This window comes from Doryrhamphus excisus, chromosome 1, assembly GCF_030265055.1.
Source record: "Doryrhamphus excisus isolate RoL2022-K1 chromosome 1, RoL_Dexc_1.0, whole genome shotgun sequence".
In the NCBI taxonomy this organism is placed as follows: domain Eukaryota; kingdom Metazoa; phylum Chordata; class Actinopteri; order Syngnathiformes; family Syngnathidae; genus Doryrhamphus; species Doryrhamphus excisus.
In genome coordinates this window covers 34,716,431-34,740,845 of record NC_080466.1, presented here as the reverse complement: position 1 = coordinate 34,740,845, position 24,415 = coordinate 34,716,431, and the positions used below count along the sequence as shown (strand labels likewise).

Genomic DNA, 24,415 nt, shown 5'->3' with positions numbered 1-24,415 from the left:
AGGAGACACTAATTAAAATATCCTTTCAAAATAACAACAATGACCAACTCTTCTTGTTTTACTTGCTAACTGGTAGCGCCCAGGAAAGCGGCAGTGAAGACGGAGAAGTCTGACAAACGTGAAGGCGAGAAGTACAAGAGGACGTCCTCAGCGGAGAACAGCAAAGATGCAAAGAGGTGAGGAAACAGGATGTGATATTACCATGGAAACACCCGCTATGTTGCCATCACATCACTTTGTCTTCCACAGTGAGTTGGCCAACTACGACCCGTCCAGATCCAACTACCACCCTCTGGACCACGCCTGCTGGGGGAAAGGACACAAGTGAGTTTTTGGGCGTCCTCAGTTGAACCAAAATTCAGTTTGTCTGATTCGACACTCCTTCGTCACGCCTTTGATTGGTGGGCCAGGGCAAGGCACGATGGCATCTACACTAGGGGTGTGAATCTCAGCACTGAGGACGATTCCATACACATCTCCATGCACTGCCAGCGATACCATACTTTAACCATACATGGAATTTTCTGGCGATACGATTCACCCTCTTCACGATGCGATACGATAACCATTTAGTTCAAATCAACGCAATTCGATATGGTGCAATTTAAAAATAAAAATAAAATAAGATCAAGAATAAAGAAAATCAATCAATCAGTAATAAATAAATATAATAATAATTAAACTGCAAATAATTAAAAATTAAGAAACCACATATAGTTGGTGGGTGGACAAATTATTTTTTTCAGATAAAAATTAATTAGAGACATGACAAAACACGACTATAGTCACATTTATACTCTTTTTATTTACAACATATTGCGCAACTGCAGGGTCTTGACACACATGCTAACTCGCAAACTAGAGAGCGAGCGACCTAAACGGTAGCCTCCAAGTTATTTCCTTTAAACTTAAAAAGCCAAAAACTTACCACTTCCACACGGATAGAGAGGATAACTATTAACAGTTTTTTAACCTTTAACATGAACATTAATCAAACTTAATAATTTTTTCTGGGTACATGATACCATACAGCATCCATATCAAACTTGCGCGGGCCGCACTAACATTAAACTTTCATATCAAGGCGGGGGCCTCAAACTATTTGGCCCGTGAGCCGCATGTTTGAGACCCCTGCCTTACACCTTACAGGCCGTGGGTAGACTGAGCTAGCCAGCCAGCTTGTGTTGTGTGGAGCTCATCATCCCTGGCGCGGCGATATCATTATTGGCAGAAACACGGATACCAATATGAAGCACTACTTTCTTATGTCAACGTCAGTCAGCCAATCCGGTCCATGATAGATGGTTTCCGCTGTAATGAGAACTGCCACTAGGCACAATAAACAAGAATATCAGAAGGCCTTGAAATAGTACGGGAAATAATCCACAAACTTAAGGAAATTGCAGTAAAACGGCAGAATAGAAATGAGTCGAGACATCCTTGACAGATTCTGCCCATGGGATCCTTTAATCATCTTGAGTGTGTATGCTTTCTCATAGAACACACGCAGGGTGGTGCACAACTCTATCTCCTTCCTTCCTTTTTTGAACCACTGCATATTTATGAACGTTAGAGGAATCTGTGCTTTTTTTTTTTTTTTTACAATTCAGGACAGATGCAAAAAAACTTTGCAAGTGCCAGAACTTTGATAAAGAAATGATAGAATTCAAGGTAGAAGTGCTAGCAAAGTACAAAAGTAGCGAACTAATTTACATTATTGTTATGGAAAAATTGATTTGTTTTTCATTGGACCTTTTGGAATGAATTCATGACAAAAACAAAGCTTCTACTGTGTAAGACTCACCACTTTGCCTCTGTTTTTAGTGTCACTGTTAATGTCTTACTGACTCTCCAGAATCTTTCAGTGTGTTTTTCCATAACGCCCAGCTGGTCTTTCCCTCCAGAGTGCCCTATCTGGCGGTGGCTCGGACCTTTGAAAAGATCGAACAAGACTCCGGAAGGTGAGAGCGCCACTTGGAGTGCTAAATAATGTAACATGACCGTCTGTATCTCCCAGCGTATCTCGGAAATGGAAAGAAATTGGAAGTAGGTCTCAGAATGTTTGATTTATCGAAGCTGTTAAGTTTGTCCATAGATGATGAAATCTGGGATAAATGAGGAAAAAAAAAATGAGGATTTGTCAGTGACGCTTCCTGTCTTTCTACATATGCAAATCACGTCTAAAAACGGGCAAAGTCTCCCCTCCATGCGGGATTGAAAAGCTCCAGACAAATCTCCTTATTCGCCTCGTCGTGTTGCCGTCTCAAAGCTGCTGTCTTTGTCCCCAGACTGAGGAACATCGAGACGCTGGCCAACCTGTTCCGCTCTGTGGTGCTTCTTTCTCCAGGTAAGCGTAACTTTATCTCTCCGCGCCGTACGCTGGCAGCCATATGCTCCATCACGTAGGCGCTGATGAAGTCACCTCACTTTCCAGGGTGTATCATTTGGAAGCCTTGATAAAGCTTGGTAGATGTTTTCTTGTCTTGAGACGTGTGTTTGTCTGTGCACATAGACGACCTGCTGTGCTGCGTGTACTTGTGTTTAAACCAGCTGGGTCCTGCCTACTTGGGGATGGAACTTGGAGTTGGAGAGACGGTGCTGATGAAAGCTGTTGCTCAAGCAACTGGTAACACACACACACACACGCTTTGTTAAAGCATTCATTCGTCACGGGGGGTGCTGGAGCCTATCCCAGCTGTCTTTGGGCGAGAGGCGGGGTACACGCTGGACTGGTGGCCAGCCAATCACAGGGCACATATAGACAAACAACCATTCACACTCACATTCATACCTATGGACAATTTGGAGTCACCAATTAACCTAGCATGTTTTTGGAATGTGGGAGGAAACCGGAGTACCCGGAGAAAACCCACGCATGAACGGGGAGAACATGCAAACTCCACACAGAGATGGCCGAGAGTGGAATTGAACCTAGCTGTGAGGTCTGCGCGCTAACCACTAGTCCGCTGTGCCGCCTTTGTTAAAGCAAAACACTTGTTTTGTTCTTTGCTGCTGTTGTTTAACAACTCTGTCTGCTTTGCAGGGCGACAGCTGGACAAAATAAAGTCAGAGGCTGCGGAGAAAGGCGACCTGGGCCTGGTGGCCGAGAGTTCCCGTAGCAACCAGCGGACCATGTTCCAGCCGGCCAGCCTGACAGTTGGGGGCGTGTTCAAGAAACTGAAGGAGATCGCCAGCATGAGTGGGAACTCGGTGAGTCGGCCGATTTTGAAATGCGGGACAAAAATGCTGTTAAAAAAAAAAACAGGACAAAATACCACAAGACTACTGAAGTACAACAGAATTTAATCAATGTTTTTTCTGTAAACGTTTGCAAAACCTTCGAACTGTAATAAAGATTGATAAGGCATTACATTTTTTTGGATAAAGTTATAAGTAGTCATCTCTCATATAAATTATTGCGGTTAAATTGGTTCCAGACCTTATAGCGATGAATGGATTTTTTTATTTTAATTTTTTCAATTTTTTAACATTATTAGAGCCCTGTAGATAATACCCTATAGTCACCATTACACACTATTACTCATTATTTACACCGGATAATACTACAAAGACTCTACGTAGATGAAACTTCCCACTTTCACAACTCCCTCGGCTTCTCTCTCTTTGGGCGTCACTCTTCATCTGGTAGTAGTAGTACTCTTCAGCAGTTAATCTGCTCTTGCATGCGGCCAGTTTTTGTGAAGACTTTTTCACCGGTAGTCATCCAAAGGTATTGCTTTTAGCTTGAATGCAGCATCATATGCTTTTCAGTGCGTGGTTTCCAAAGTGAAAGAGTCTCGAGTTGTCACTACGCACATGTAGAACGCGTCAACATTCGGGCACAACATCCACATTCCGGTACAGCAGGTGGTGGCATGTACCTAAACATTGGTTGCAACAGACCATAAACTTAAATAGATAGATAGACGTAAGCGTACGATTTAGTAGGAATGGATTGGGGATCCAACACACAAAGATAAACACCCTTTTTTATCGTCTCCTATAAAGTTGGGTTCCCAGCTAGTGGCACAAACTGGAAGTCCTTTTAAGCACATGGGAGTGTGACCAATCACAGTGGAGTGGGCGACCACTGAGTGTGCTGACAGTAAACCTCGGATATATCGGATTCAATTGTTCCCACTGGTTTTGTCCGATATAAGCGAAATCCGTTATATGCGTATATCGGAAAATGTCCGTTTTACGCATAGTATATCGGATTTATATCCGGTATATGCGTAAATCGGATTTTATCCGTTATAAAAAGGCACTTCCTTGACTATGTTTCCAATGTACCTGGACACGCAGGCAACGCTGCAAATGCTGCAAATGACGTCGTATAGCGGCCTGTCACGATTCGGCGAATCGGAGCGCCACGATGCGGCCATCCGATATATGCGAGGGAAATTTAATGGAAATGCATTGGAACGGGACTGGAGATTTTGTCCGAAATAGGCGAAATCCTTTATAAAAAATCCAATATATGCAATGAATTTTTATTGGAAATGCATTACAGAAAAATTGGTTCTTTTTTATCTGTCCGTTGTGAGCGAATTTCCGATATATCCGAGTCCGATATATCCGAGGTTTACTGTATTACATTACTATACATACATTACTTTTCGCAGGAAGCACGAAATCCAAACAATACAGCTGGAATAGGTATAGATTCTGGAAGAACTAGAAAGCTTTGTGTGCTGGTTATCGTGTGTAGCTGCTCTATAGGAGTCCACAACTCAATACAAAGGGCCGAAAAATTAGCATAATAGGTACCCCCTGTTCAATTTTGATGTTAAAAAAAAATAGCCACACTTAACTCGCTGACGCTGGGAACACTAAAGTAGACTGGATTGCAAGGTGATTGTAAAGCACTTAATATGCACTTCTAATGCCTTGCACATTGCCACTTCCATATTCTACTGTATTATTATTCATAGTAACAATGCCACAGTCGTGATTAGCTTCTGGGCCGGCTGTCCTGTTCTTGCAATGCAGCTTTTTTCCAAACGAAAATTCTTGGCATGTTGTAATCTCACCCATACTAATTTTTTTTGTTGCCTATAACACAAAGCTAAGATGTGGATGTTTTGTTGTGATAGCCGATCATATCTCATATTTTCACGTCAGTGTTAAATGTACAAACGTATCAGTGACGCCCTTCATGCTTCATGTTTTCTGAATGCTTCATGCCCCCCCCCCCCCCCCCCCCAAGTGAATCACCACCTCAAGCATGGAATATATATTACACTGTTTTTTTTAGTGCTGTCATCTGCAGCTTTTTACTTTTTGTTTCTCCAGATTGTTGTAGTGTAAACGTGCCCTCAAGCAATTAGTTAAGTTCCTTTGTGTTTGCCGCCGTCCCGTCTCCCCCGCTGTCGTGAAGGCGGAACCTGCCATTTGTTCTTGCCACTGACCTCAAGTCTTTGTGCATTCTCTGCTCGCTCGTCCCCGAATCTCAATTTCCTCTCTCTGCCTCAGGCCATGAATAAGAAAATCGACATCATCAAAGGCCTCTTTGTGGCGTGCCGATTCTCTGAGGCCCGCTACATCGTCAGGTAAGAGTGCTGTGATGCACGTACGTTCACATACACGTTAACCCACACGGTGCACACACGGTGCTTAGACCCAGATCATGTGAAAGATTTCTTTGATTGACAGGTCGCTAGCAGGGAAGCTGAGGATCGGGCTGGCTGAGCAGAGCGTACTGTCGGCATTGAGCCAAGCCATGTGCTTGACGTCCCCCCCAAAAGGTAAATGTGAAGACTGTTTGTAGTTGCCAAGGAAACCATCCTGAGGGACACCAATGAGCTTGGATCAAAAAAATCTGCACTCAAAGATTTCATTTCATTTTCTACCGCTTTTTCCTCACGAGGGTCGCGGGGGATGCTGGAGCCCAGCCCAGCTGTCTTGGGCCAAGAGGCGGGGTACACCCTGGACTGGTGGCCAGCCAATCACAGGGCACATATAGACAAACAACCATTCACACTCACATTCATACCTATGGACAATTTAGAGTGGCCAATTAACCTAGCATGTTTTTGGAATGTGGGAGGAAACCGGAGCACCCGGAGAAAACCCACGCATGCACGGGGAGAACATGCAAACTCCACACAGAGATGGCCGAGGGTGGAATTGAATCACTCACAAAGATTCATTCATTCATTCATTTTCTACTGCGTTTTCCTCACGAGGGTCTTCAGGCGAGAGGTGGGGTACACCCTGGACTGGTGGCCAGCCAATCACAGGGCACATATAGACAAACAACCGTTCACACTCACATTCATACCTATGGACCATTTGGAGTCGCCACTCACAAAAATGATAATAAAAAAAAAACGAGAACAAGAAACGAGAACTTTAACTGCACTTTGAGAACTGTGTCTAATAATTTGGTCCACTCAGGCAGCTCAATAGTGAAACCAAAATATTATCCATGTACCATACTATAATATCATAAGGATCCCACTGAGTGCCAGATGATGAACAGAATTTCACACTTATGCTTTTATCAATACAGTTCAACTTCCATCCCATTTATGTCCCCTTTTCTACTTTAGCTGCGACTTTTTGCTTTTTCCGGCTGCTTAAGAACTTCTTTTGCGACCACTGAGTGTGCTGTCAAGATGCTTTTTGAGGATTCGGTCCTCCCTGATGGCCCGATGAAACACAAGTTCCGCATTCCTCCCGGCTTTTCCGCTTGACATAGTTTTGTTGAACGATGCTCATGTGATATTTAAATAATTCAGCTGGGTAGGTCACATAGATGGCGCTGGTGCCGGCATGCTTTATTTATGGGACGCTCATTAAAGGTGTTTAAATATCCTTTACAAGCGATGTCGATGAATTTAAAACATTTCCTGTCCTAAATCCAACCCAAAAAAACACGTTGGTGGTGAATGTGATGTTGGAGTTGAGGAATCACGTTTTTTGTGTGTGTTGCTGACGTCTCTGACGCGCTTCTTCTCACCAGATGCTCTTGGCTGCTATCGCCAGCACCACACACAGCCAATTAATTTGTTTAATGCTGATCCTATTAGTATTCGGGGCTTCTTCACCAGTGGAGGTATGCTTTAATAAGCCAATTAGGCCCAAGGCTCCGTGGGGAAATTTGCATTGATCTGCAGCCTGGACCGGAAATGTCTTGCTTAATATTTTACATTGATTTGTTCAACTGCTATTTGATCAATAGAACACTTCAAAGCCAAACTCTTAGCTACGTACATATATGAGTACAGTAAAACCTTGGTTTTCATCATTCATTTGTACCAAAATGAGGAGGAAAACCAAAATGTACAAAAACTGAATACCTTTTTCCCCATAAAGAATGTAAATCAAATTAATCCATTCTAGACATACATATTCATTCATTCATTTTCTACCGCTTTTTCCCCACGAGGGTCGCGGGGGGTGCTGGAGTCTATCCCAGCTGTCTTCGGGCGAGAGGCGGGGTACACCCTGGACTGGTCGCCAGCCAATCACAGGGCACATATAGACAGACATACATATTTACACAAAATATTTTTTTCAGAATAATTATAGTACTGGACTTCAGAGCAAACGCCCCGGGTTCGAATCTTTACTAGTAAGCATCATTGGTATTCGTCAGGAAGGGCATTCGAAATATAAAGAGCTCAAGCCAAAATCAGTATGCGGAACAACAACAACAAAAAATATCTGCTGTGGCGACTCCGTAATCAGGAAAAAGCCGAAAGAAAAAAAACGTGCAAAAAAAAGTGCAATACTGTGGTGCCTTGGTTAATGTTACTAAATGGACTCTAACCAAAGCAAATTTTCCCATAGAAAATCATGTCAATCCAATAAATCTGTTCCAGACACCCAAAAATGTCAGCACAAAACTAAATCTTTTTTTTACAATAATTATAGTTTTGATGCAAAAAATAAATGGATTCCAAAATTATCACATTATTCTGCAGCAACCAGTATTTACAAAAATGTAAAAAAAAAATATCAGACTCCATATTAAAGTTATAGAACATACTTTTTGTGATGCTTTTTGCTCATATGTTGATTAATGCACTGTCCTATTTAAATACAGTGGTATTGGGGCACAAGATTTTCCTTAATAAATGACTGGTTGTTGGGATCAGCCATTTCAGTGAAATATGTATATCCATTTTATCTTATATATATATATATATATATATATATATATATATATATATATATATATATATATATATATATATATATATATATATATATATATATATATATATATATATATATATATATATATATATATATATATATATATATATACTAAAGAGAATCTACTAAATATTGATGTCAAATGTATGCAGCTGTAAATCCTATAAACTTCATTTCACTTCTCATTTATCATGGTGTTGCTCTGCTATATATATATATATATATGTATATATATATATATATATATATATATATATATATATATATATATATATATATATATATATATATATATATGTATATATGTATATATATATATATATATATATATGTATATATATATATATATATATATATGTATATATATATATATATATATATATATGTATGTATATATATATATATATATATATGTATGTATATATATATATATATATATATATATGTATATATATATATATGTATATATATATATATATATATATATATATATATATATATATATATATATGTTCTAGATTCTGGTTGAAGGTATCACCTAGCAGACGGATACAGAGCTAACATTTCAACCTCCATGCCACTGATTTAAAATTACAGAGGAAATAGCTAACGCTATAGATCACAGGAAGTGTGCAGCCGCGGTATTCATGGATCTGACAAAAGCCTTTTATACTATCAATCATGACATCCTAATTAGAAAGGTACGGAATAAGAGGATTAGTTCTGAACTGGGTTAAAAGCTACTAAGCTGATAGGAAGCAATACGTAAAGCTGCAAGTTCATATATTACGTGTGGAGTACCCCAGGGGTCAACACTGGGACCAAAACTGTTCAACTTGTACATCTCCAAAGTTACAAAAGACTTAAAGCTGTTATTATTTGCAGATGATATCACTGCTTTTTGTTCCGGATGAAGCACAGAAGAAATTATTAGAAAGGTCAGAGATGAAATGGTCATATTAAAACGATGGTTTGATAATAATAGATTGTGCTTGAACCTAAGTAAGACTAAAATCATGCTGTTTTTGGTAGCAGCAGAAAGGACACATACGATCAAATACAAATAGACGGTGCAGACATTGAAAGGGTGACGGAAAATACATTTCTGGGGATCACAATAGATGAAAATATGAGCTGGAAACCTCATATGCAATATGCATTTTGCGTTTTTGGAATATCAATATGCAACAACATAAGTGGAGAAAAATATTTTGATACTCAACAAAGCTAATCAGGAATCACTCCACACTTTATTGCTCTCTGGTTCTACCATATCTTACTTATTGTGCGGAAATATGGGCTAATAACTATAAAAGCAATCTTCACTCTCTAGATGTACTGCAAAAAAAGATCAGTAAGGATAATTCATCATGCCGCCTACAGAGAACATACTCACTCCTTATTTCTTAAATCACAAAGAACAACGGTAAAAAGCCATAGCATTTCAGTATGTGGAATCAAACTATGGAACGGATTGAGTAAGGAACTCGAATAATGCACTGAGATAGTTGAATTCAAGACACAATACATGCATATTTGTTATATATCACCCTTTTGATGCTTATATCTATGATCATCTCGCTAGAAATCTTTACATTGCAGTACTTTTGTGACAGGCGCTACCTTTATACTTTTTCTTTGTACAAGTTCTTTTTTTGATTTCAATAGTTTTCTCACCTGCTTTATCCAATTTTTGGGACTTGGAACATTTCTTTTTTGCAGCTATCCTAAATAAATAAAGCGCAGATTCCTCCAACACTCAGAAAAGCTAACAATAATTTATTACCCAAAACATCACAAAATACTTTTCTAGAAGAGAGGGGAAATATGATCTCGGGGAAAAACTACATTTGAAACACTTATATTCGAGAACAACGTCAAAAACCCCCACAAATTATGGAGTAAGGAACTCAAACAATGCACAAGGATGAGTGAATTGAAGAAACAATACAAGCATAATATAATGTGGATGTATAAGTGTTATTTTTATCTCTATTATTTATTACTACACAGATTATTACATGTGATTATTTTTTATTAAGACTGAAAAATCATCATATTGTCACTTTTTATCACTTTTCTATGTATTAAAAATCACATAGGGAATACAGGAAGGGAATAAATGCACTACAAAAGATATGAATGGGTAACAGGGTAGGATTAAGTTAGCTTTGCTTCAGCCTACTCCTTTCGGACTTGTGGAACTGTGATTGGAATTATGTGATGTATCTCATTGTACTTTGTATGCATGTACGTTCAAATCATCAAGCTGGCAGGTCCCACCGAGTTGAAAGACCTGACAGAAAATGACATTGAATTTGGCCCATCATTCCCAATCCTTTTTTCTGAAACATGAACATGTATTTCTTTGATTTTTCTGCGCATTCTAGTGTGAGAATACAAGTTAATATGAGCTAGCATACAATGGACGTCATGTGAAATACCAAAATACCTATTTTGACGCTAAAGCCCTCACAAAAAAAACTGACAGACTTTTGTTATTGTAGCAGTTAACATAAAAAACGATGTTTATCTGGCTGACTAACACGATACTATGCTAGCCGCACATCTCAGCATCATTCACAGACAGAAGAGTGGATACCTAGTTCTCCATTTTGCTACGAAACTCAACAAGATGCTCGTTTGCCGTCAGCATTTTTTTTTTACCTGAGGATTGGAGTACACGTCTCACGTGCTGGAAGACACAGCCATCCCAAGGAGAGTAGAAATCATAAGTGTATCGATGCTGCTGCCGTTGACGGAACTAGCATAAGTGTATGTATCAATGCCTCCAAGTTTCGGTAGTGTTTTAAATTGTCAAAATACAACAAAATATTCCAACTATTAGTGTACATGTTAATGATACAGCATGCATATCAAACCATGCAACGTTGTTCGAGGTTTTTTTTTTTTAAAGAGGGCTTTGTAGTCGAAATAGGTGTATCACAACAACGTGCATTGTTAGCTAGCTCATATTAACTAGTTTTCTAGTGTTATAATGCACAGAAAAGGGAAAGAAATATGTTTTCCTGTTTCACATTAGGATTGTGTATGATGGGCAAAATTTCCCAAAAAGCGCAGTTCCGCTTTAAACTTCCACTTCAACTTTAAATCAGCTAATGAGCAGCCGATATCAGTTTGATGGTTGTTTGCAATTGTTCACTCAAAATATTTTTTGTGTCACTCTAATTTCTTCTTTTTACATCTTGCAATATTTCAACTGGTCTTAAGATTTAGATCAGGATTTTACTTGTACTATCCATGCCAACCTAACACAATCCCTGGTTGGTAGTGTGACGTGGCGTGTTGCATCACAAATAGACAAATGGTTCTTGACAGCAAGGCGGCGGCCAATAACACGCCGATTCTAAGACTTCGGTGCATTACAATCAGCCTAACATGTCGTCACATGAGCATGTGCAGTGTAATGTATTTAAACCACTCTTGGCTTCCAGATTCTTCTCCCGCCGTGATGGATGCCGGGAAGGGGATGAGCGCCGAGAGCCGGCGGGCTTGGATGGAAGAGAAGAGCCTCATTCTCAAGCAGACTTACTGGTAAGTGTGTTTTTTTAATATGACGTCTCTGTCTGATTCTCATTTGGATGCTTTACTATTGTTCCACATGAAGTTGTTGTCTTTCTTTTAATTATCACTGCTTTCATTAGCCACGTTTACATCAGCTTTTCTCTTTACAAATGACCTTACCGAAAACAATGGTATACATGGAAAGGAACTTTCCAATCTCTTGTGCACATGCGCCGCTATAATCAAACAGAATAGTCAATGGGGCATGCCCAGTAAAACGTAAACATCAACATCACGTGATACCGACTTCCCCGAGTTTTTGGAATAACTCCGTATTGCAAGTTTTTTGTTCATCCAGTTTTGAAATTTAGTTTGGATCAAAAACAAACTTTCCGCAGCAGTCCAGTACCGATTGCTGGCCTCCATTTTTAAAACTGAAGAATGTCTGGATCTGCGTGTTACGTCATATCTGAGCATGCGCTGAAAGAACGCACCCGGGATAAATTTAAACAGGAAAAGATCAAATTCAATCTTGCTAATATTTTATAATTAAACTCAGGACATGTTTTATATAAATATATATTTTCTTTTTTAATAAAAGTGGACTTGTGAATGGCGTATAAAAGGGTTTAGATTCTGTTCCACAGATGGCGCTAATGGACACGAAAGCTGCTTGCCAACCGCCAATAAACAACAGAAGAAGAAAAACACGACCGTTCGACTTTCCGTTTGAGCGGGTACAAGATACCTCAATCGGATTGGGGAAAGGAATATTCCACCGATTCCGATTATATATTCATTCGGATTGGCACTTTTCTTTCGGAATGAGGTGTATACAAAGGTTGCATTCTTTCCGTTTGAGCAAATAAACCCAATGCAATTGGAATATTTGACTCCATGTATACATGGCTATTGTTATGCCGTCCCTAAATCTCACGAACGGCTGGGTTCTTGTGAGACCTTCACAAGATTTCCATGACATTTCTTTAGGAACTTTAGGAAGTATGACAACTTTTTGGGTGTTTAGCGGGAATCGGCCACTGCTAAGTACTATATTTGATGCTGAAATGTCCAATATTTGGCCGAACAGAGAAAAAATCTGATTGATACAACATATTTCGATATTTCTTGAGTATTTTCTAAAAACAAAGTTAATATAGTATCCCCCAACCCCTGTGTCTCCATGTGCAGCGAGATGCCCAATTACGACATTCTCATCCCCATTCTGCTAAAAGAGGGCATCGACCAGCTGCCTAAGCACTGCAAGCTCACTCCAGGTAAGCAGCCAATCAGGAAAGTGGTAAGATGAAACAGAAATGTGCCGTTATTGATCAGTCTGTAGGACGCCAACTGTCCATGTGCTCAAATGAGCTGCAAGCATCCTAAAAACAAAAAAGACAAATTCTAATCTAAGAATCCCCAGACAACAGTTGAGCAGTTGCTTCCCTTGCTCTGGCCTCATTTACTTGATGTTTAAAGCATTTTGTACCAGCCTGCAAAAACAAAGTGTTTCTTTCCCGTTGCATTAAGCACTTTGTCTTTTGAATTGAGATGCAAACTCGATTTCACTGCCACTCCATTGTGAAGGCGTCCTCCTCCCACAGTGGAAACGATAGTCATTCTAGAAAATATATTTAAGCCTTTGTCACTCAAATATACAGAAATAAGATGTACTATTGATGCTTTTCTGCCCTCAGCCTCCTTATAGGTCAAATACTATGCCTGTCAGGATAGCTTATTTTGTTGGATGATAATTGCGCTTCACTTTCTTCCGCTTATCCGCACGGTTGCGGGGGTGCTGGAGCCTATCCCAGCTGTCTTTGGGCGAGAGGCGGGGTACACCCTGGACTGGTGGCCAGCCAATCACAGGTCATATATAGACAAACAACCATTCACACTCACATTCATACCTATGGACAATTTGGAGTGGCTAATTAACCTAGCATGTTTTTGGAATGTGGGAGGAAACCGGAGTACCCGGAGAAAACCCACACATGCACGGGGAGAACATGCAAACTCCACACAGAGATGGCAGAGGGTGGAATTGAACCCCGGTCTCCTAGCTGTGAGGTCTGCGCGCTAACCACTCGACCGCCGTGCAGAGCTGGCAACATTCATTCATTTTCTACCGCTTTTCCTCACGAGAGTCGCGGGGGGTGCTGGAGCCTATCCCAGCTGTCTTCGGGTGAGAGGCGGGGTACACCCTGGACTGGTGGCCAGCCAATCACAGGACACATATAGACAAACAACCATTCACACTCACATTCATACCTATGGACAATTTGGAGTGGCCAATTAACCTAGCATGTTTTTGGAATGTGGGAGGAAACCGGAGTACCCGGAGAAAACCCACGCATGCAAACTCCACACAGAGATGGCCGAGGGTGGAATTGAACCCCGGTCTCCTAGCTGTGAGGTCTGCGCGCTAACCACTCGATCGCCGTGCAGAGCTGGCAACATAACTTGAAAAAAAAGACTGTAAAATTCTAATTCTAATTGTGTGACCTGCGTGCTAACTACTCGTCTTGTTCTTCAATTTATTGGCAGTAAATGATATTGTCAACATTATTATGAGGTCATTTTTCATTGACGTAATGATAATATATGGCATAACAATGCATATGCAACATACCAGAAGCAACAAACTTAGTATTGACATTGGAGTTGGACTGTCAAGAGTTTTAAACAAATAGATTAAATAAACTCCAAATTGTCCATAGGTATGAATGTGTGAATGTGTGAGTGTGAATGGTTGTTTGTCTATATGTGCCCTGTGATTGGCTGGCCACCAGTCCAGGGTGTACCCCGCCTCTCGCCCGAAGACAACTGGGATAGGCTCCAGCACCCCCGACGCTTGTGAGGATAATTGGTAGAAAATGAATGAATAAACAAAAAGACCAAAAAAATTCTTTTAAAATCTCGCCTTGTCTCGTTGACCGAGTGTCTCGTCTCATCTCGTCTTGTGAACTGAGTGTCACACCTACTAAACAGTGTTTTTTATTGGCTTATAACCATTTGTGCTAAGGTAAAATAGTACTTTTGATGATGTACTATATATTGTATATAAGCGATTTTCCTGGGTTGCGGTGTTGAATATTGCAGTTTTCTAAATGTATTATTTTATTGTATGAGCTCTGTCCCTACCTCCTCTTATTCCCTGTCCCTCTTTCAGGCATCCCACTGAGGCCCATGTTGGCCCACCCCACCAAGGGAGTTGGCGAGGTGATGAAGAGGTTTGACGAGGCGGCGTTCACCTGCGAGTACAAATATGACGGCGAGCGTGCGCAGGTGCATGTTTTTTTTTTTGTTTTATGTGTGTGTGTGTGTGGGGTGTTACAGTATGTCTAACCCCCACCCTAAATCCCCACTACCAACACAACACACACACGCTCTAGTGGGATGCACCTCTTCTTTCAAGATAAACATTAGCGCTGCCGTTCCCCTGGGCCTGCTGGCAGAAAATGTGAACTGATGTGAAGGTTCAGTGAGGAGGAGGAGGAAGAGGACGGGGGTGCTGAAGAAAAAGGGGCGACACAGCAGGAGGTGGACGCAAAGAACAGGATTGTAATGCAAACCCCTCCAGCTGCAGTGTTCATTTTGGACAGTCATACCAATAAAGAGTCTTTGAACTGGGCTGCGTCCAAGAAGAAGAAGAGGAAAGCAGATGATGAAAACTCCCTCTTTTCGTTCCCTCTGCAGTTGACATTACATACACTGGCCAGCAGGGGAACTCATGATACATCACACACCTTCGCTCGCTCTCTCACGCTCACTCTGTGTGTGTATTTGTGTGGTGAATAACAATAGTAATATGTGTGTGTGGCAAAGTGACTACAGCCATCAAATCGGCCGAGTGAGTGATTGTTTGCATATTTCACTGTTACGTGGCTTCATTTGTCAAAGTCTGCCCTCATTGATCAGGAGGGGAGAAAAGACTCGGAATTGAGATGCGGTGTCAACATGTAGCAGCGGTCAAAACGAATCAATGTGCGGTGTCATCCACTGACACTTACAGGTTATACACTTCAAATTAATGCCATCTAAATAGATAGATGGTTAGCGGGAGGCTTAAAAGTGAAAACAACAACCAAAAAAAATGCTTAGTCTCTAACCAGCCCCAGATTGATTCCAGCCGTATGCCTCAACGCTGATATTCCGCCTCTATCGACGCCAGCATGTGGCGAAGTACAACAAGGGTGTCAAATCTTGTAGCAATTAGGCAGAGAAGGAACAGACGGCCCGAATGAGGAACTAGCGGTAACGTCTTTGGACGAGTTTAAATGTCTGGAATGTTTTGCAGTACTTCCCATCCCGGCGACATCTGGTACCACGGCGACTTGTCTGGCGTTGTCATTTTTGTTCCAAGCTAAACGGCAATTAGAGGTTCTCAGTGTTTCTCCTCGCAATCTATTTAGACCTACAAGGAAATCACCACATCAGTGTGCGGCACATTGGCTGTCGAGAAAGACATTACAGTGCTATATTAATTATAATTAATCCATACATTTTGTCCTCATTTTGGTCATTGGTGAGTGAGTTGGAGCCTATCCCAGGTGATTTTGGGGGTTTGAGGATATAAACAACCAGCCATTCACACTCTACGTTCACACATACGGACAATTTATAGTCTCCAATTAGCTTAACGTGGATGTTTTTGGGCTATGGAAGGAAACTGCAGAAAATGCAAACGCCACACAAATATGTGCCAACTCCAGACTGTGAGGCTAATAATTATCTGTAATATTTAAATTTGTAACGCAGTCATCCGTCCTTCATTGGTTAATTGTTTTCAGATTCGACTGTGATAAGTGAATTGCAGTAGCCTTCAATATTAATAATTTGACTATTTTTGTAGTTGGAGCATAGAAAACCTGTTTGATTGAAGATTTTCTAAATACAATATTTCATTATTAGATCACTGTAGACCTGCAATAGCATCCCTGTGTTTACCTTTACACTCCACATTGAGTCGGCTGCGAGATCACTGCAGGCACACGAGAATGCCGTGACTTAAAACAGTCGCAACCACGCCACCTAACTAGTCAGTCTCCGATTTATTTACTCTATTCTAAACTTAAAGGCTTTAAAACGGAGTGGGAAGAAGGACAAAGAAACCAAAAACATACCACTTCCACACTGAATGGGAGGAGAATTTCTCTTAACTCTATCATTATATCATCGCCACAGCTGACTCATTGCAGTGTGACTGTAATCTAATGTCATATCTCAATTATGGAAGGTTATTTATGCCTAGTGACCCGAACACTACATGTAGTTTTGTCAATATATATTTTTTTACTAATAATACGCCATAGTCAAACACAAAACAGCGATTTTAATTAAGACATTTTTGAAAACAAAATGCGATAGAGCCAGGGAATGATCATGGAACTGCGATATTGCGAGGAATGACTGTATAATATTTTGTTTATTTCATGCTCTGAGGCGTTATTGATGGCTGACTTTATTAAGTCATTCCCTTGCTCTTGTTCCTCTCATTCCAGGTTGTGACTGATGTATTGGGAGGGTTTTTCCTGGTCCTTGTATCATGTAAACTTGCTACGCTTGAGCAAATTCACTGCTGTTCCTTTGCTACTTTGCATGCATGAGGCGGTATGGCGTCGCTTTGCATTAACACTCGATTTCAAATTGCTCTCTTGCCAAACAGATTCACATTCTGGAAAGCGGCGAGATTCGCATATTCAGCCGCAACCAGGAGGACAACACCAGCAAGTATCCCGATATCATCTCTCGCATCCCTAAGGTAAAGCACTCAGACAATGGAGATGTATTCAAATAACGGACAATTATGATCACGCCATCTTGTTCAAGACTCCCATTGTTGCTCTCACTTTAAAGGGATAGTTCAGATTTTAATTTTTCGCATTATAGGGTGCTAAAACAAAAAAAAGGCAACTGAAGCAAAGCAGTGAGTTTCGTTGAACTTTATTCTACTCTTTAACAATACACTCACCTTATTTTTTAATTAATATTCTCCCACAAATCTATCAAAGTCATCATCTTCTGTATCTGAATTGAACAGCTGGGCAATTTCACCATCAAACATGCCGGGTTCCCTCTCATCATTGTCAGAGTCAGGCTTGCTGTCAGGTGGCTGTGCAGAAATGATGCCGGCTTTAACTGGTTTCCTCCCAGTCTTAGTAAAGGTGCGTTCGTTATCTTTCATCCGTCTCCACCTCCAGACTAGGCGGACGGAAACGTGCAGAAAAAATTGCAGAAGAGCAGGAGATCCTTGCAGCTAAAGTACAGAAATATTAGCAGTTAATGAGGCAGCTTATCCTGACACACAGTAGTTTTAAAGGGGAACTGCACTTTTTGGGGACTTTTGCCCATCATTCATAATCCTTATGCAAAACATGAAGACATATTTCTTTCCCTTTTCTGTGCATTATAATTACCGTATTTTCCGGACTATAAGTCACACTTTTTTCATAGGTTGGCTGTTCCTGCGACTTATACTCCAGAGCAACTTATGAATGAAAAAACTGTTTATGTTACATAAACACTGGACACCTTTTCAGTTTGTGTTTATTTTTGGTGTAGCTGAATAAGCATTGTGTTAGCATAAAAATGCGACTTATACTCCAGTGCGACTTATGTATGTTTTTTTTCTACCTAATTATGCATTTTTGGCCTTGTGCGACTTATACTCCGGAGCGACTTATAGTCCAGAAAATACGGTATTATCAATTTTATGCATTAAAAATGTAATTGTCATTGGGACACACCTATTTCAACTATGAAGCCCTCTAAAAAAACTCTCTAACAACATTGCATGGTTTGATACCCATGCTGTGATCATGCATTAACACTTACACTGATGATAACAATAGTTGCAGTATTTAAATTATTTAAAACACTTCCGAAATATATTTTCTCTGCGCAATGGTACACATACTTATGCTAGTTCCGTCAACAACACCAGCATACAGTGAAGAAAATAAGTATTTGAACACCCTGCTATTTTGCTATTTCTCCCACTTAGAAATCATGGAGGGGTCTGAAATTTTCATCGTAGGTGCATGTCCACTGTGAGAGAGATAAACTAAAAAGAAAAATCCAGAAATCACAATGCATGATTTTTTAACAATTTATTTGTGTGATACAGCTGCAAATAAGTATTTGAACACCTGTGTATCATCTAGAATTCTGACCCTGAAAGACCTGTTAGTCTGCCCATTAGAAGTCCACCTGCACTCCATGTATCATCCTGAATCAGATGCACCTGTTTGAGGTCGTTAGCTGCATAAAGACACCTGTCCACCCCATACAATCAGTAAGACTTTAACTTGTAACATGGCGAAGACCAAAGAGCTGTCCAAAGACACCAGAGACAAAATTGTACACCTCCACAAGGCTGGAAAGGGCTACGGAGCAATTACCAAGCAGCTTGGTGAAAAAAGGTCCACTGTTGGAGCTATCATTAGAAAATGGAAGAAGCTAAACATGACGGTCAATCTCAATCGGAGTGGAGCCCCATGCAAGATATCACCTCGTGGGGTCTCAATGATTCTAAGAAAGGTGAGGAATCAGCCCAGAACTACACGACAGGACTTGGTCAATGACCTGAAAAGAGCTGGGACCACCGTTTCCAAGGTTACTGTAGGTAATACACTAAGACGTCATGATGTGAAATCATGCATGGCACGAAAGGTTCCCCTGCTTAAACCAGCACATGTCAAGGCCCGTCTTAAGTTTGCATATGACCATTTGGATGATACAGAGGAGTCATGGGAGAAAGTTTTATGGTCAGATGAGACCAAAATAGAACTTTTTGGTCATAATTCCAATAGGCGTGTTTGGAGGAAGAAGAATGAAGAGTACAATCCGAAGAACACCATCCCTACTGTGAAGCATGGGGGTGGTAGCATCATGCTTTGGGGGTGTTTTTCTGCACATGGGACAGGACGAGTGCACTGCATTAAAGAGAGGATGACTGGGGCCGTGTATTGTGAGATTTTGGGGAACAACCTCCTTCCCTCTGTCAGAGCATTGAAGATGGGTCGTGGCTGGGTCTTCCAACACGACAACGACCCGAAGCACACAGCCAGGAAAACCAAGGAGTGGCTCCGTAAGAAGCATATCAAGGTTCTAGCATGGCCCAGCCAGTCTCCAGACCTGAACCCAATCGAAAATCTTTGGAGGGAGCTCAAACTCCGTGTTTCTCAGCGACAGCCCAGAAACCTGACTGATCTAGAGAAGATCTGTGTGGAGGAGTGGGCCAAGATCCCTCCTGCAGTGTGTGCAAACCTGGTGAAAAACTACAGGAAACGTTTGACCTCTGTAATAGCAAACAAAGGCTACTGTACCAAATATTAACATTCATTTTCTCAGGTGTTCAAATACTTATTAGCAGCTGTATCACACAAATAAATTGTTAAAAAATCATGCATTGTGATTTCTGGATTTTTCTTTTTAGTTTATCTCTCTCACAGTGGACATGCACCTACGATGAAAATTTCAGACCCCTCCATGATTTCTAAGTGGGAGAAATAGCAAAATAGCAGGGTGTTCAAATACTTATTTTCTTCACTGTATATACAGTGACAGCACTTACGATGTCCGCTCTCATTGGGATGGCTGTGTCTTCCAGCACAAGAAGACATTGCATGGTTTGATATCCATGTTGTGATCATGTATTAACACTTACGCTGATGATAACAATAGTTACAGTATTTTGATGATTTTAAAACACTTCCGAAAAATATTTTCTCTGCATATCGATACACATACTTATGCTAGTTCCGTCAACAACAGCAGCATAGATACAGCGACAGCACTTACGATGTCCGCTCTCATTGGAAATGGCAAACAAGCGTCTTGTTGAGTCTTTGTAGCGAAACCGAGAGCTAGGTATCCACTCTTCCATCTGTGAATGACGCAGAGACTGGAGATTAGCAACGCATTGTGGCTGCTACAATAATAAAATGGCTGTAGTGGACAATTTGGAGTGGCCAATTAACCTAGCATGTTTTTGGAATGTGGGAGGAAAACGCAGTACCCGGAGAAAACCCACGCATGCACGGGGAGAACATGCAAACTCCACACAGAGGGTGGAATTGAACTCTGGTCTCCTAGCTGTGAGGCCTGCGCACTAACACTTGCCCGCAGTGCAGAGATTTTAGTCACTTTTTCTGTTAATCTATGATAAAGTCATAAAAGAAACAAACTTCATGAATATTTTTAATGACAAAGAAGTATCTGTTCCAATCACACTATCGGAGAAAAATGAGAGTTGTAGAAATAACTGTAAACTCAAGAGAGCCATGACACTATGGAAACACTGAAAGAAGTGTTTTAAGTCAAGTTGTTTGTTTTTTTATGTTATTTAGCCCTGTTCAGCATGCCTTTTTTAAGCACATTCTCCTACCAGGGTGCAAGTCCCTGTGGTGGGAAGAATGACCAACTCCCCCTATTCAAAGGACTAGTGGGACCACCTTCTCTTCCTTTTCTGTTGCAGCAAATAAATACAACACAATACCTCTTCTTTAAGATGCAGACGGGACAGCGTTGCGATGTTGGAAGTCGAGTAAACAATGGCAAACATATTCCGCTTTAGTTTGGTATCGTGGTAGATGTGTGTTTTTAGCAGATGCCGCACGGTGTGACACACACACACACACGATCTTTCGAGTGGATTTCTGCACGGCTCACTTGGTGGAAAGTAGAACCCAGCCTTTAAACCAGCGGTCTCAAACGCAATTTACTTGGGGGCCACTGGAGCTCGGGTCTGGGCCGCATCAGGTTTTCCAAAACCCCCCGCAAAAAAAAACGCATTTATTAAAAACAAAAAAATAAAAAAAACCTTTGCTTTGGTTCCAATTTTCTACAAGAAAGGCTCTGATAAAACATTCCACTGTTCTCAAATATCTTACTTTTTATTTTTCTACAAAAAATAAGATTAAAAATAAATAAACAAATCAAGAATAAAGAAAATCAATCAATCAGTAATAAATAAATATAAGAATAATAATAATAATAAAACTTACGAAACACATATAGTTGGTGGGTAGACAAATTGTTTTTTTCAGATTAAAATTAAAAATAAAAAAGCATTATTAGAGCCCTGTAGACATGACAAAACACGACTATAGTCACATTTATACTTTTTTTATTTACAACATATTACGCAACTGCAGGGTCTTGAGACACATGCTAACTCGCAAACTAGAGAGCTAGCGACCTAAACGGTAGCCTTCAAGTTATTTCCTTTAAACTTAAATAGCCAAAAACTTACCACTTCCACATGGATAGGGAGGATAACTATTAACGGTTATTTAACCTTTAACATGAACATTAATCAAACGTAATAATTTTTTCTGGGTACATGATACCATACAGCATCCATATCAAACTTGCCTCAAACTAGTGTCCTGCGGGCCACATTTGGCCCGCGGGCCGCATGTTTGAGACCCCCTGCTTTAAACTCTGCTTTTTCTCAACGAGGCCGCCATCGTCAGGATACAAGTTGCTTAAGCTGACAATGCAACAGCGCGTCGACAGCCCACATTAAGCCCTCCACGATCTGCTGGAGATTACTTCCGTGATGCTGTGTGAGTTTGGCCTGAGGCTAACTTGACTGAGCTCTCAGTTCTTCCTCAGCCTGCTGAGCTTATTTTTCCCGCTCTGGTCGGGAGCCACAATTAAGGAGCGAATGAGGCCACACAGGTTTATTAGAGGCTTTCTGATTCACGCTCGTTGGCTAGACTCTTATTGAAATGTTGGTGATATATCAATAGACTCGGGCTGTAATTGCATTGGAAATAGTGGTATCTTGATCACGGTCTCGGTTTTCATGTCATATTTCACGAACCAAAAAAGTCAATTTGCCTTGTACTATTTTGTTGCCCTATATTGTTTTATTTAGTGCGGCTGCTAAATAACCTGCTATGGGCCCAAAAAAAGTTGAGTGCATATCTGCATATAAAACTATAATTAACAATTCATTATATTTTTACAATATAAAATTGTCCAGGGGCTGCACGGTGGTTGAGTGGTTAGCGCGCAGACCTCACAGCTAGTAGACCTGAGTTCAATTCCACCCTCGGTCATCTCTGTGTGGAGTTTGCAGGTTCTCCCCGTGCATCCAGACATGAAATAACACCCCATAGTTACGTGTATTACCCAATATAGTGTACATAAGAACAAATAAGACATACAAGAAAATACATATCAAAATAGCCGCATGGTGGTTGAGTGGTTAGCACATGGTCAGGACATGGGGAAGACTTGAGTTCGAGTTTGCATGTTCTCTCAGAGTTTTCTCCGGGTACTCCGGTTTCCTCCTACATTCCAAAAACATGCTAGGTTAATTGGCGACTCTCACACTCACTATGAATGTGAGTGTGAATGGTTGTTTGTCTATATGTGCCCTGTGATTGGCTGGCCACCAGTCCAGGGTGTAGACAGCTGGGATAGGCTCCAGCAACGCCGCCACCCTCGTGAGGATAAGCGGTAGAAAATGAATGAAAATGGTCCAATAAAAATGAGCTCTGAGCCAAGAATGGCTACCGTACCGCACTTTGGACACCCCTGGAATCATTGCATGATGATGACTTTAATAAATACAGCTGTTGTCCTTGACAGCAAAGCGTGGCATCAACATGATACGTTAGCTGAAGCTTTGCTTGCTGCTACTTAGATCCACAAAATCAAAGTGAACATCTGGGGGTTTGGACAGGATGAAAAGGGTCCGACTACACCTGCACCAGCGCTTGTCTGATTGCGAGTGACACGACACAAGATCTAAATTCGGGCATATTCAGCAGCTGCTATCTACCAAAGGGTACTGATCCAAATTAGGATTGTTGGCCCAATGCCGGAGTTCAATTGTAGTCTCTTGTATACATCTTGTTTCTCCCTGGCGGAACCCCCGCTGGAGTTCTTCACAAAGAAGCTGTCAGGGAACCTCTCGTCGCCGAAAACAACAACGTTTGGACAAAAGGGGAAAGAGGCACCATTATTAGTTAGATCCCAAAGGAGGCCTTGTCCGACAAGAAGCTGCAGCAACCAGAACACGACACAAGAATTCTTTTGGACTGCAGATAGAACCAGTAGAGCTATGCAGACTCTTCAAACGCTTCCACCTATCTCCTGTCTTTGTGACTTTTTAATGAAACCTGTTCCCTCCCTTGTTGCTCTCCTCTCACCTTTGTCGTCGCTCTCATCCTTCTTCAGGGCTTTGATACATTCTTGTCACCTTTTCTTCTTTTTTTTTGGCTCTTGTACCTCGCTGCCGCCTTCAGTCTAACATATTCCCTCTATTCTCTTTTTGCTGGTGCCTCAGACTGCTGTCTTCTCACCTTCTTTTTTTGTCTCGGCTCCTCTTTATCGCCATGTTGCAGGTTCTCTCCCTCTCGGCACACCCGACTCTTGCAGCACCGAGTGTTTCTTCGCCGCCTCTCTACCCTTTTCTTTTTTTTTTTTATATCTCCACTCATTCTGCAAACCGAGAGGATGTTAAATACGCCGCTGCCATGCATTTATTTTGGCATTGTGTCAGTGATTGACTGCTCTGTTTCTCGCTGTGCTTTAAGGAGGACACTCTAGGACCAAATAGAAATCGATGGCGGACCGTCAATCGAATAAACGCGTCCAAATTAGCATCTCGTGGGGCTGTCACAGCCATGATGTCGTCATTGACGTGTACTTGCACACAATGGATGCCGGGGCGGCCCGAGACTACGCCATGTTGCATTTCAAT

General features: G+C 41.0%; 1 protein-coding gene across 1 annotated transcript in view; it reads left to right on the top strand.

Annotated features, from left to right (window-relative positions):
• lig1 (ligase I, DNA, ATP-dependent) overlaps positions 1-24,415 on the top strand; it is a 57,980-nt gene that overhangs the window by 8,920 nt on the left and 24,645 nt on the right. The window contains exons 7-18 of the mRNA XM_058086570.1: positions 77-176; positions 250-324; positions 1,905-1,961; positions 2,289-2,347; positions 2,513-2,626; positions 3,044-3,210; positions 5,476-5,552; positions 5,656-5,747; positions 11,622-11,721; positions 12,883-12,968; positions 14,864-14,979; positions 17,360-17,455. Of these exons, the coding sequence (XP_057942553.1) occupies positions 77-176; positions 250-324; positions 1,905-1,961; positions 2,289-2,347; positions 2,513-2,626; positions 3,044-3,210; positions 5,476-5,552; positions 5,656-5,747; positions 11,622-11,721; positions 12,883-12,968; positions 14,864-14,979; positions 17,360-17,455 (1,139 nt within the window). The remainder of the gene's footprint in view (positions 1-76; positions 177-249; positions 325-1,904; positions 1,962-2,288; positions 2,348-2,512; positions 2,627-3,043; positions 3,211-5,475; positions 5,553-5,655; positions 5,748-11,621; positions 11,722-12,882; positions 12,969-14,863; positions 14,980-17,359; positions 17,456-24,415) is intronic.